The 13,793-nt window shown below is 26.2% G+C and overlaps 1 protein-coding gene across 3 annotated transcripts in view; it reads right to left on the bottom strand.

Annotated features, from left to right (window-relative positions):
• LOC127288781 (MOB kinase activator-like 2) overlaps nt 1-13,749 on the bottom strand; it is a 41,286-nt gene extending 27,537 nt beyond the window's left edge. For 2 of the 3 annotated variants that reach the window (XM_051316423.1, XM_051316424.1), the window contains exon 1: nt 3,341-3,462. Coding sequence is in view for 1 of the 3 variants with exons in the window: in XM_051316424.1 (XP_051172381.1) it covers nt 3,341-3,441 (101 nt within the window). In the remaining 2 variants the exon portion in view is untranslated. Of the gene's footprint in view, nt 1-3,340; nt 3,463-13,035 lie in introns of those variants that run through there. The other variant, XM_051316422.1, reaches the window with a different exon arrangement.
• Between the last annotated feature and the right edge of the window lie 44 nt (nt 13,750-13,793).

The following is a 13,793-nucleotide window of genomic DNA, read 5'->3' as shown; positions in this document are numbered from 1 at the left end:
AAAATGTAATTTTTTTTAAAATTAATTATTTAAATGTAAATACAATTAAAAATTCATGTTTGTTATTTATTTTCCATATATACAATAAATATATAGACATGAACGGTCAGTTATAGTTTTTTTTTCATTTTCAAAAGTGATTGCAAATATAACTGGAAGTGCATATTGAAATAAATGAAAAAATATTCAACAGGAACAGGATGGCTATTTATTTTTTGTCACGTTCCAATGCATATTGTATATATATATATATATATATGCAAAAAAAAAAAATTTAATGAAAAAAATAAATTGATAGATATTGTACTTATTGCATATCGGTTTTTATGTTTTATTTTATTAACAGATATCAAAATAAAGATTAAAAATAAATTATGGTACAATTTAAATGATAATTATAACGTAATTTAGTTTCCTTGAAATTCTATATAATAATCATATAATATATATATATATATATATATAATATATAATATATATAATATAATATATAATATAATATACAATATGATACAATATATAATATTACTGTAGAATTTCGAATATAAAGTAAAAAAACGTTTTTCGATCATACATATACGTATGGACTGCATCTATTTTCAGAAAATCAATTTTGAATAAAAACTTTATTATAGATTATTTTATTTTATGTATAAAAGCGTTTTTCAGTTTTAGATTAAATTCTACTATATTAAATAAATAAATAATCAATAACATTTTATTTTGAAAATTTATTTTAAATTTCAAATAATAAGATTAAATAAGATTCTTCTCTCTAAATCGAAATAAATATATAAATAATTTTTACTAATTTGAATTAGTGTCCACAACGAAAAAACGAAACTCTTTTACGAATATCTTCTTGGATGCCTATTTAAGAATATTATTTATATCAATGTATTTCTTATAAGAATAATATTCTTATTTTAAAAATAATATTTCTATTTTAAATTTACTAATTTAAATTAGTTAAAATTTTTACAAATTCAGATTAAGAGAGTTAATAAATTATACAAAAAAATTCCGTTTTTTAGTTGCACTTCATATATATTATTAAAAAGAGGTCGCAAATATAAGTTTTTAAGTCGGTTCGAGACAGTCGCAGTCGTTAATGCGCTTAGTTTAATAAGTCTTAAATACAAAATAAGAGTAGGTCATGCGTCTGGGGTTCAATCCCCCCCCCCAAGGGTTCAAATTTTAATTTAACTCTTACAAGTTGTATGTTTATAGAATATGCAAATGTAATGAGTTTAAAAATTTATATTACATTAATTAGAGTTAATATTCATTTCTGTAAATTATAAAATTTTATATTTTCAAAATATGTATATACTTTTGTGAACATATGTTATATAATTAGAGCTGTGCAAGTTTTTAAAATTCGAAAAATTTTATTCATATATAAAAGATTAAGAAAATGATGATTCGAAAAAAATAAATATATATAATAAATAATCATTAATGTATATGTACAAAATTAATGAGTGGGGGGGGATGATAAAAAAGTGAATAAATGCGGAAAATCTAAAAATATCGCCTAGATTAAAAAGACGTCATTAAAATAAAGTCTGAAGGTTGGCGTCACTTGATGTTGCTCTCTGCAGGATTATACGAGATTGGATCGATACATGAAGGTGCCTGAATGACGCGACTTTGGCGGATGTGGTGTAGTCTCTCTCACTCTCTCTCTCTCTTTCTCTGGACCAAGATGACGTTTTGTTTACTTGTTTTAGAGACAATGCCATTAAGGGCAACCATTTATATATTAACTTTTAATGTTCCCTTATATATAAAAATGTACATATACGCCTTCGTTCAATCAATGTCTTATATTTATGCTCCATTTTCTGAGACAAACTAGTTCCTCAACCCTCATTATTAACGTTATTTATATATTTTTAGTAAAAAAAATAATTTCCGGATTACGATTTATTCCCCTATTTTGGAAGAAAACTAGTCAGGGCCTTGTCAGTTTTTCTATATAAATTAACTGAAACTTAGTTTATTTATACATTTTTTTTAACTAGAACCAACGAATTTTATTCAAATTTTGAATATAAATGCTGATATTTTAATCGGGCACTGGCAGGGCTCAGGTTAGGAAGCCATTAATCAACAATAAAAACACTAAACCTACCCGTGTAGAAATTTTGCCAGGGCTCAGATCGGGTCCGGATCAGGCTGCCTTATTAGGGAATGAAACGCCGCGCCTGATGTGGCCCTGATTAGGAAATCCACATTTTCTGGTCAGATGTGGCGTTTCATTCCCTAATAGGGCCCTGGTAGGTGCAATTTCTACACGGGTAGTTGGGGACAGACGTTTCACGTCGGTTAAAAGCGGGGCCCGATTAGCGCCCTATTTGGCCCCGGTCAGTTCCCTATTTCGCCTAAGTTTAGGTCACATCGTCGAATTTTTGCACTAGATGAAATAAATTGAAAACAAATTACATTTCGGTTCTTCTAAGTATCTTAAACGGTTTACCTTACCACTGATGTGGCATTCATCGGGAAAACTGACCAGCACCCTATAAGATTGCTACGCTGTTTTGCAATCAATGCACCACTTTGGAAAAAACTAGTTAGGGCCTTGGCAGTTTTTTTCATAAATTAAAAAATAATAAATTAACTAATAATTTCGTTTGATTACATTTTTTTAACTAGGAAAACTGATAAGGCCCTGACTAGATCCCTGTGATCAAGATTCATTACATACTTTAGTGATATATGATTTTTAGTTTGGAAGCTCTAAATCAACAATGAAACACTAAACTTGTTTGTAATTTTTTCAAAATAGGAAAACTTGTCTCGTCCTAGCCAAAACCCTATTTTAACAAAGTCAGTCTATTCCTTAGACGAGATGCGTCAAAGACAACAAAATTTTGAAAAATATCAACTGACATTTTATTGAATTTATTATTGAATTTTTTGTAGGTTAATTACTTGATAATATTGATTTCTCCTAAAATACTGAATGTATTAAGTTAAAATTTTGTAGAAAATTTTTAAATATGTTGAGGATGGGTTCCATAAAATTTTAACTCAATCCATTCATTACTTTACGAGAAATATATATATATTTATATATATATATATATATATATGTTTGAATAATTAAAATGTTTACAATAAACGATAAATAAATTTATATTTTTAATTAATTATATTAATAATCATGATTACTGTAATGTTGTAAAAAATTTATGTTATTTCATAACAAATGTAAATTAACAGAAAATTATTTATACTTTTCTTTATATTTTAAAATGCAATTGAATTAATAATTGTAAAAATTTTATATATATATATATTTTTTTTTGTTTAATGTAATTTATAAACTAACCTGCAGAAACAAGTGACAGTCTCCTCGACATCAATTGAAAGTGCTGCATCAATTGGCGAATATTTTAGAAGTTTTCTACTTCCTAGACCTAAACCGAACATGATGGAGGACTCACAGCAACCAATAGAAAGAAAATAATAATATTTTAAAATAACAAAAAAATTGAATCACTAAAAAAAATTGAAAAATATTATATTTAAATTCAAATGAAAAATAATATATGAAAATATTTTCGATTATTAAAAGTGAGATTAAAAAAAATAAACGAATATAAAATGTCAACCTATTAACATAACCTATAAAAGTTTTTTAACTTCCTCAAAGAAACTATTTAACTACTGCTTTTGCTTTTGTAGTAATATACTACTTACGAATTGTCGGTAAGGTAGGAAGCTTTTTAGACAATTTGATTCAACCGATAAGGTAGGGATATGCCTTTAATTGTTATTAACAAAAGTAAAATATAATAATTTATTTTTACTATTTATACTTTGATGTAATTTTATGTACAATCCATCTAAAATGCTAATAATTTTAGAAAATTGAATTTGGTAAAGTTTAACTAAATTAACATTGAATTAACATTGATTTAACATTAATTTAACACTGATTAAACATTCATTTTTTATAAAAATATCTTAATTAATAAATAAGTAAAAACAATTTTTATAATTTACCGTTTTTAATAACAATTAATGGTCGATAAAACAGATCCCTACCTTATCGATTAAATCAAATATCGTAACAGATTCCAACCTTACCGACCGAAGGTAACTTTACAGAGAGTTAATTTTTAAAGTAAGCTTTTAATAAGTTAAAAAAAAACGGTTCAAGATATATTTAAGTTTTCCCAATGTTAACATTTACCTCATGAATGGCATTTCATGTTGGCTAGGGGAGGAAATTCAATACGCGGTTAAATGCTTGTCGATGGTATATATATATAGAAAACAAACACTCTTAAAGCATATGAATTGAAATCTTATTTGATGATAAACATCTCAAAATACATTTTTCAATGTCAAAATTAAGTATAAAAACGAAAAACAGTAAAATTTTCATATAAAAATTAAGAATAAAAACAAATAACAGGATTAAATTTAAAAAAAAAAGTTTGGAGCAACCAGAGTCTTTGTAGATCAACTAATATTTGTGTATGTGTATGAAGAAAATGAGGAAACTATGTATATAGAAAGAAGAGAAAGAAAGAGAGAGAGAGAGAAAATGGAAGAGAGGAAGCCGAGCGTGACAAGTGGTCACGCAGAAGTATAATGCCCCGTGTTCGTAGGTGACCACTCAGCGGAGCAACAACAACGAACAAACTGATTCCCGTTCTCCAAACGTTTACAGTACAAACTACGTCAGTGTGTATCCTCGTTTACACTATACATACATGTTATATACATATACATATATATATACATAAACGAGATAAATAGATATAGAAGGGCTTCCCTCAGAGGAACGGCAAAACGCACCTTCCACTAATGTAATTATTGACACGGCACAGCTAAGAAACCAAACAAGTTTCTATCTTTTCCCGCATCTTAGAGGTCAAAGTGTATATATACTCTAACGCTGAAACATCAGAAGCGAAACGATTGGCTGTTATTGACTTCTTTTTAAAAAATAAATAACTTGTTGTAGCTCCTATACTTAGGAGCAACTTACTATTATGTATATACAGCAATTTTACACATATCTACTGCTATCGGCTCAAAAAATTGTAGCTCAGAATGAAGGCTTATAACTCATGTAAAATAAACAATATTTTAAAACTGCGCAGGCAAAATAGAAATCAAAATTCAATTTCCTGGTTCTGATAATGATAATTCATGGTTGTTTTGTCTGCTAATTAGATGGGATAAAGATTTTACGACTTTTTTAACTACTCAAGTAATACAGAAACTTCATATTTAAAAGGATTTTGAATCTATATTAGTGTAACTATCATAGAATACTACTGCGCATGTGAAACTACCATAGAATACTACTGCGCATGTGTAACTATCATAGAAAACTACTGCGCATGTGTAACTGTCATAGACTGCGCTTGTGTAATTATCATAAAACGTTACTGCGCATGTGTAAATTGCACCAACGGGTCTACTGAAAAAAATATTCATAAACATTCAATTAATTTGAGCTCGAAAAAATGCTCGAAAATGAGTTAAATAAAATGTGGAGTAAATGAAAAATTCTGTATAAACACTGAAAAAAAATTCTAGTTAGAATAACCAGAATTCTGGTTAGGGTATATTTAACATTTTGATTCTGGTTAGGTTAACCAGAATTCTGGTTATTTTAACGAAAATTCTAGTTAATTCAACTAGAATTCTGGTTAACATAACTAGAAAGTAATGTTAAATATAGCCTAACCAGAATTTTTTTTCAGTGAAATAAAAATTATGCCGAATAAAAAATTTGGCACCTAAAAATTCTGTTAAGTAAAAATTCCTAGAAATTCTGTGTTAAAAGATAATTCAAAAATAAAAAAACTAAAAAATAATTATAAAATAAAAATTCAAATAATTTTTAAAGAATAATTATATGCGTCGCACAATAATTATTTATATATAATTATTGTGAGATTTATAACAATTATGATTTTGGTGTCATTAAATTTAAACATGTGGTCCTCATTTGAAAGCTTCTGTTTTGTCAATGCCACATCCATTTGTTTGGTGTGGTTTAGAAACATCAATGTTATGTTCGGTAATTCTAGTATGTATTCAGTTGAGGTTTGGTTGTACCTATGTAAATTTTATTACATAGTCAGTGCAGTATAATCAAATCCTATACTCTACAAGATCATCTTTTATCCCTCTACTCTCAGCATCTCTTTCTCCTCACTGTATATATATAATATGCCAGAGAGAATGTCGAATACTTTTGGAAAATAAAATTTTAGAACTTTACTAGAGGCTTTTTGATTTTCTACTATTATTTCCTTTATTGATCGAACTTCTGAGAGAATTTCTCTTCAGTGTACAAATTCTCTTCTTTTTAACGAATTTTTTTATTGTATAGAATTCTTAAAACGCCGAATTTTTATTTATCCGAAATTACAAATGTCCGAAATCGATTGTTTGTTTGGACATTTGAAATTTTGAACAAATAAAAATTCCAACGTTTTTGAGAATTCTGTACAATAAAAATTCGTTTAAAAAATAGTTATATCTAATAAAATTCTTTCTAATCAAAATTCTATTTATGGGATAATCATGAGTCTCATTTTTTGAATATATTTGAGGTCATTTAAGTTCAAAAGTTAATATTTTCTAAAAAGGCCGTTACAGCATTTGACAATACTATTCTTACCCTGTAAAATGCATTTTAAAATTTTTTTAACCCTTATTTCATTGGCTCTAAATTAAATGACGATAATTTAGAGCAAAATAAAGATTTTTTAAAGTTTCAAAATACATTTTAAAGGGTAAGAATAGTACTTTCAGATGATGTAACGACCTTTCTTTAGAAAATATTAACTTTTGATGTAAAATTACCTCAAATATGGTCAAAAAATGTCAATTTGCAGCTTTAGGGTAGAATACCTCGAATACTTTAGCGCTGGGTCAATTCTGAGATCAGATTCGAATTTCGTTCTGAAGTAGGCAAAAAAATTTTTTGTAATATTCAAAATCTATTTATATGGATGTGGTTCAAAAAAAAATATATTAAATATTTGGTTTTACTTATAATATTATATACTAAAATCGAATAAAACATATAGTCGATTTGTTTAACGAAATTGTAGTTTCATAAATCAAAAAAGAAAAACTGTCGAAACTAAGGGACACATGAATATACACATTCGTTTTCGGATCGGGAAATCCATAAATTTTAAACTATAGATATATACAAATATGCATATGTCTATTAAAACATTTCTCGAATAACGAAAATTTCATCAGAAAAAACAAAAGTACAAAAGTGCACATAAAAATCTAATGGTTCCTCTCTGTTGCAGAAACAGGTGTATAGAGGGGAAGGAAAAAAAATAAAAGGGTACATAAAAATTTGATTTTCTTTTTCCCAATTCTGTTTCATAGTTTGGAGCACTCAAGAAATGCAGAAAATAAAAATTCGATTCATAAATCGACCTCGAAAAATTACGGTTTTGGATATTGTTCGTTCAAAAAAAAAAAAAAAAAAATGTGGAAAGTCAATATTTTTTTTACCATTTTGAAAAAGAGATTTTTCAAAAATTGATTTTTAATTTGTTTCCTTGTTATCGACCCCAAAAACCCTTTATTGAAAAATTTGATTAAAAATTACATAAATTGAAACACATTTTCAATACCAGTTTTTTAAAAATCGACCTTTTTGAAATTTTCAAAAATTTAATATTTCTCTAAAAATATATAGTTATCGCAAAATCAAAACATTTCAACTGCGCAAATCATTCAAAAACATTGGTTTTTATAAAAAAAATTTGTTTGAAATAACCAATTACAATATAAATCAAACGAAAAATTTATTAACACAAACCAAATGTTTATTTACAGATAAAATCAAATTTTATTTTTAATAACCAAAAAATTGTGTCAATTCCAAAAAAAAATTGTATATTTCGTTCAAACAAAACTTTTTCTCCAAAAAATGATTAAACATTTAATTTAAAAAAAGGGTTAAAAAATTATTTTTTTCAAAATTGAAAAACCTATTTTTTCTCGATCTAAACGATTTAAAAAAAAAAAAAAAAATTCAATCCACAATTACAGAAAATTACCTCAATATGAAAATGGTAAATTAGATAAGTTCGTTGTTATCACGTTGCAAAGCAAACACTATACTGAGCTGGTAGTAATTATCAAACCACACTTTTTGGTGTTTACTGATATAGATAAGAGATACATATAGATAACAGTGCGATCGAATGAGATATTAAACATTTTCACATAAAAATACACATACATATATGGGAAAATGTTACTGTAAGATTACAAAAAAAGAAAAAAAAATTTGATCAATTTTTTCAAATAAACAGAAATCCATTTGAAAATAAAAAAAAATCATATTTAATACGTTTTACGACGTAGTAAATTCGGTAGAAGTTTTTTTCTCCCAATAAAATAATAAAATACAAAAACAATAATAATAATCATAATAATATTAATAACAAGAATAATAATAATATTAATTTATCGTCTTTTAAATAATATATTATACTCTCTAAATCTGAATCAGTAAAAATGTTTACTAATTTAAATTAGTGACTCACTTTTTGCTTTAGAATTAGTTAAATTTTACTAATTCTTAGTAAAAGTAACTAATAATTAGTAAAATTTTACTAATTGAGAAGCAAAAATTAGGTCACTAATTCAAATTAGTAAACTTATTTACTAATTCAGATTTAGAGAGTATAGAAATGGATTTTATATACATTTCGGATGTCATAACCTATGGACGACGCATGAATATGTTCTAAAAATAAATAGTTAGAATTTTCATTTTATGGAATTTCATAATTATTTTTGAGCCGAATTTTTATTTGTTGGAATTAGTATTTTGCAGAATTTCCATCAAAATGATTTTCTACTCTCTAAATCTGAATTAGTAAAAATATTTACTAATTTGAATTAGTGACTTACTTTTTGCTTTTTGCATTAGTAAAATTTTACTAATTATTAGTAACTTTTACTAACAATTAGTAAAATTTAACTAATTTTAAAGCAAAAAGTAAGTCACTAATTTCAATTAGTAAATATTTTTACTAATTCAGATTTAGAGAGTTTATTACAGAATTTTTATATAACCGAAAATTCACTTCACAGAATTTTTATTTGTTCCTATTTTTATTTGCTCGAATTTTCATTTAACATAATAGGCATTTTAAAAAAAATTTTATTGGATAGAATTTCATATACCTAATTTCCATATAACCGATTTTTTATACTACAGAATTTTTACTTAACCGAAAAATCATTTAACAGAATTTCTAATTGATAGAGAATTTTCATTTGTCCGAAATTGCAAATGGCCGAACAAACAATCGATTTCGGTGCGATTTTTAAAATCAACCAATCACAATTTTATGGATAAATTTTGATTGATTGATTTTAAAAATCGCGCCAAAATCGATTGTTTGTTCGGCCATTTGCAATTTCCGACAAATGAAAATTCTATATCAATTAGAAATTCTGTTTAATGATTTTTTGGTTAAGTAAAAATTCTCTAGTATGAAAAATCGGTTATATGGAAATTATATCAAATAATAATTCGAACAAATGAAAATTCTATGCAAATAAAAATTCTGTGAAGTGAATTTTCGGTTATATAAATAGTCTGTAATATGGAAAATCGTTTTGATGAAAATTTTGCAAAATACTAATTCGAACAAATAAAAATTCGGCTCAAAAATAATTATTATTATGTATATTGATCTAATTGAAAATTCTAACGATAAAAATTGAATATTTTAAGTTAAACATCCAAAATTTGTACAAAATCGATTCCTACATAATTTAAACTAGAAAATTTTAAAAATAATAATCGATATTAAGTTTTGTCGTGCCTATCTTTATGTTTCAAACACTCTCTAATTGTAGTGTAATGTAACTTTTTTTTAAAACTTTTTTTTACCATATTCGCATCATTTTTAACGAAATTTTTTGAAATTTCAAATTGTCTCTTATTCCAAGTGTGAAAATATCAGAAAATTTAAACGATGCAAGTCCCGAATCAGAGATAGGCAAATGACACGGTCTGGGTTCTTGGCGCATAACGAAGAAATCCTGTCGTCTATTTTAGTAACCGTGAATCACATGACATTTCATCCATTCATGATCATCATCGCCAAGAAAATTGCATTAAAAATCATCAGAATATTAATTAATGTCCAATAATAATAATAAATACTTTAAATGAGAATTATGAAGAATAAATGGAAATATTTTTAAAATAAAGTAGAAAAATAATTTTCAAAAAATAGTAAAAAAGGGTCATTCTATTTATTAATCATCTCAGTAAAAAAAAAATAAAATTTATTCGATTGGCTTAACTCCATTAACGCCAAAAAACCAGAAAATTTTTTATACACTTTCAAGCTAAGATATTATTAATAAAACGGTCAATATTTTTTACCAGAGGTATACTTTTTGCGTATAGATCTTAAGTGTGCTGTTTTTCGATACCGATGTCAAAAATCAATTTTGTTCAAGACATAATTAAATATGGCGGTTTTATTATCATAAAAGACAAAAAAAAATTCATTTTTTCAAGTTTGGCAATTTTTTTTTACCCTGAAACAGTGTGAGAATGAAATTCTATTCTCAACTAAAGGTGCATAAAAATGATATACTTTCGAGAAACGTAAAGTAAAATTAAAAATTTCAAGATAGCGGACCCAATATGGCGTCAAATCTAAAGTAAAATGTGAAAGTTTTGATCAATGTGTGCCCCCAACTGCCATAATGACATTGAATTTGCTTAAATTTTGCGACTTTGGGGTTTTTGGGGTCATTAATTACGAATCCGATGTTAGTTTTCAAAAATTCAAAATGGCAGATTCAATATGGAGGAAGCCTTTTTGATAATACAATATATATGCAATTCGCTTGAAATTTGTTACTCGGGGGTTTTCAGGGTCGCTGATTACAAATTTCAAGTGAATTGCATTATATTATCAAAAAATCGTCCTCCATATTGAATCCGCCATTTTGAATTTTTGAAAACTAACATCGGATTCGTAAGCAGTGACCCCAAAAACCCCCAAGTCATTTTTTGCAATTTTTTCAAAAAAAAAAAAAAAACCCGATTTCTTTTCTTTCTAGCTCGTAGCCATCAAATTAAATCGGTCTCGCTATATTTTTCCTGTAATCTACACGTGTAAATACATGAATGTACCAAATTTCAGCTCTTTATATTAAATACTGTAGCCGCAAGGGGTTAATTCTTGGCCTTTAAATTAATCTGAAAACGAAAAATTCGTTCGTTGTTTCGTCAAATCAACATTGGTAACTTCAGCGTCATATGGGTTAAAACATTGGTCAATTTTTGTCTTATGCGAGAGTGAAAAATAATTAAAATTTTAACTCATTTAAACAAAATCTATAGAAATAAGAAGCCATTGAAGTTTCTGCGGTTTAAGTGGCACAGATTTTTTTTAAATACAACTATGACAAACCACCACCTTCTATTTCTATAAAATTTTGTTTAAATGAGTTAAAATTTTAGGCATATTTCACTCTTATATAGGACAAAAATTTACCAATATTTTAAGTCAATCGAATAAATTTTATTTTTTTACTGAAACGTTTGGTGTAGAATGCCCCCATTATTTATATGTTATTTTTTTTTTTAAAGTCAATTATTTAAAAAATTCTTTTACTTCAAAAAATTTAATTACTTAAAATTGAAAATTATTAAAATATTTAATCCGATGTTATTCTATACGTAATCAATAATTTTTTTTCTGTTAAATTCCATGATTTGTAAATTTTATTATTTTTTTTTTTGCGGTTAAAGTGAAAAAAATGAATATAAAACATTTTCGTGGTTTTCTCGGTCAAATTTGCGATATTGGAATTTTTTTTTCAATTTTTTTTTACAAGCCATAAAAATAATAAAATAATTGATTAAAAAAATTTTTAATTGATAAAAAAGGCACAGGTATAGATATCTAATTAATTTAAAAATAATTGAATTTATAAAAAATATTTTTTTTAAAGCAATTTAAATAATAGGTATAAATATAAAAAGGTCATTTTTTATTTAATTTTTTTAAAAAACATCCCTTGACCTATATATAATTTAATATGAATATCAAAATTCGGTAAAATTCAAAATCTTATTTTGATTTTTTTTTTCAAAAATTTATAAGCACTTTAAATAATTTTGCAAAGAGAAAAATTACAAATTACATCTACTACTAATTAAAATTTTTAAACTTCAATTACGTCATTTTAAATAATCCTCCATTTTGAATTTAAATCCTCCATTAAAAAAAAAAAAAGAAAAAAAAATAGAATGATAAAAACTTCCGAAATTAACATATCTATAAAAAATAATGTAAAGGATAAAATTGTTTCATTACAAAAATTATTGATTTTAGAAAAGATTTTTTTTTTTTTTTTGACAGATTTAAATTTATTTTTCACTATTATAAATGTTTATATGAAAATGAAAAAAGAAAGTAATAAAAATGATATAACCTCTAAAGAGAAAGATTATGTCTTTTATTAAATTTTACCTTTCTTACGTAACAATTTACAAGAGGAAAAAAAAATTTGTTTCATACCAATACTTACAATAGATGAAAAACGATGATGTAAGAATGACAAAATTTTTTTTTGCTATTTAGTAAGAAAAGAAAATAAAAAACTAGGAGAAATTACAAAAAAGAAAATCATTTTTTTTAAAGTTAAAAAGAATACGTTAAAATAATTAATTGAGATTAATTTTTAAAATAAAGTCAATAAATAAAATAGCAATAATAACTAAAAAGTGAAAAATAAATTTTTTGAATATTTTATAAAGCGCCCTAATTTACGCCGTGACTGGCAATATCCCCCCTTCCTTTATGGTATATTTATTAAAAAGCAGTCAGCAAACAAGAGCAAGGAGCGCGCGCGTAAAACGCGCGAAAATTTCATATATACGATCGAGAACAAAAAAAAAAAAATTATTTCAAAATTTGAAAATACACTTTAAAACTTGAGCGAACAATAGAAAATAGGAAAAAAAACACTTACCCCATAAACCAGTCCACGGTATCGCGGAGATACTCGGGTAGTTTATCCAGCTTGGATGATTTTTAAAAAGATCACTTGCCAGGTTAGAGTTACAGGACGCGTTTATATCACTGGTTTTTAATAATAAAAATTTTTTTTTCTAATTTATTTATTTTATTCCTAATACTAATTTTGTTGCGAGGCAAATTAAATTCACACACACACAAACACACACACGACACTAATTAATCGACAATGTTTTTATTTATATTCACTTTCGACAATTATTGAAAATTTTTTAACATGGCGCGACATACTATTTTGTCACCTATTCCTTTTTATTGGTGATAATAATTCGTCAACGACAACGATGACGACAAAAAAGAATCGACTTTGTCGCGCACCTTCGCCGTTCGTATCCGTTGGGAGTCCTTGCCACTGGACTCCCGGAGGAACGTTGAAGTCGCGCGCACGGTTTCTCAGGAGGTGAAACCTCGCGCGTGATCTCGAACGATCCGCGATATTCTATTATCACTTTTTATTATTAATGATAATAATAATGAGTAATTTTCATAAAACGAATACACGACTGACGACGACATAGGCACAAGAGCAACCTCGTCGTCACGACACTGCTCCACTCTGTCTCTTGCACACACAACAGCTGACTTAGCTGTTAGCTTAGGTTAGAAATTTTCCCAGTTCCCAATTTGTCCAATACGACTACAGTTACACGACGAGTGAAAATGTAAACTCCAAAACGAATCATGTCATACGTA

This window comes from Leptopilina boulardi, unplaced genomic scaffold (assembly GCF_019393585.1).
Source record: "Leptopilina boulardi isolate dan_hultmark-lab unplaced genomic scaffold, ZJU_Lbou_2.1 LbouV2_396, whole genome shotgun sequence".
In the NCBI taxonomy this organism is placed as follows: domain Eukaryota; kingdom Metazoa; phylum Arthropoda; class Insecta; order Hymenoptera; family Figitidae; genus Leptopilina; species Leptopilina boulardi.
This window is presented reverse-complemented; position numbering and strand designations above follow the sequence as displayed.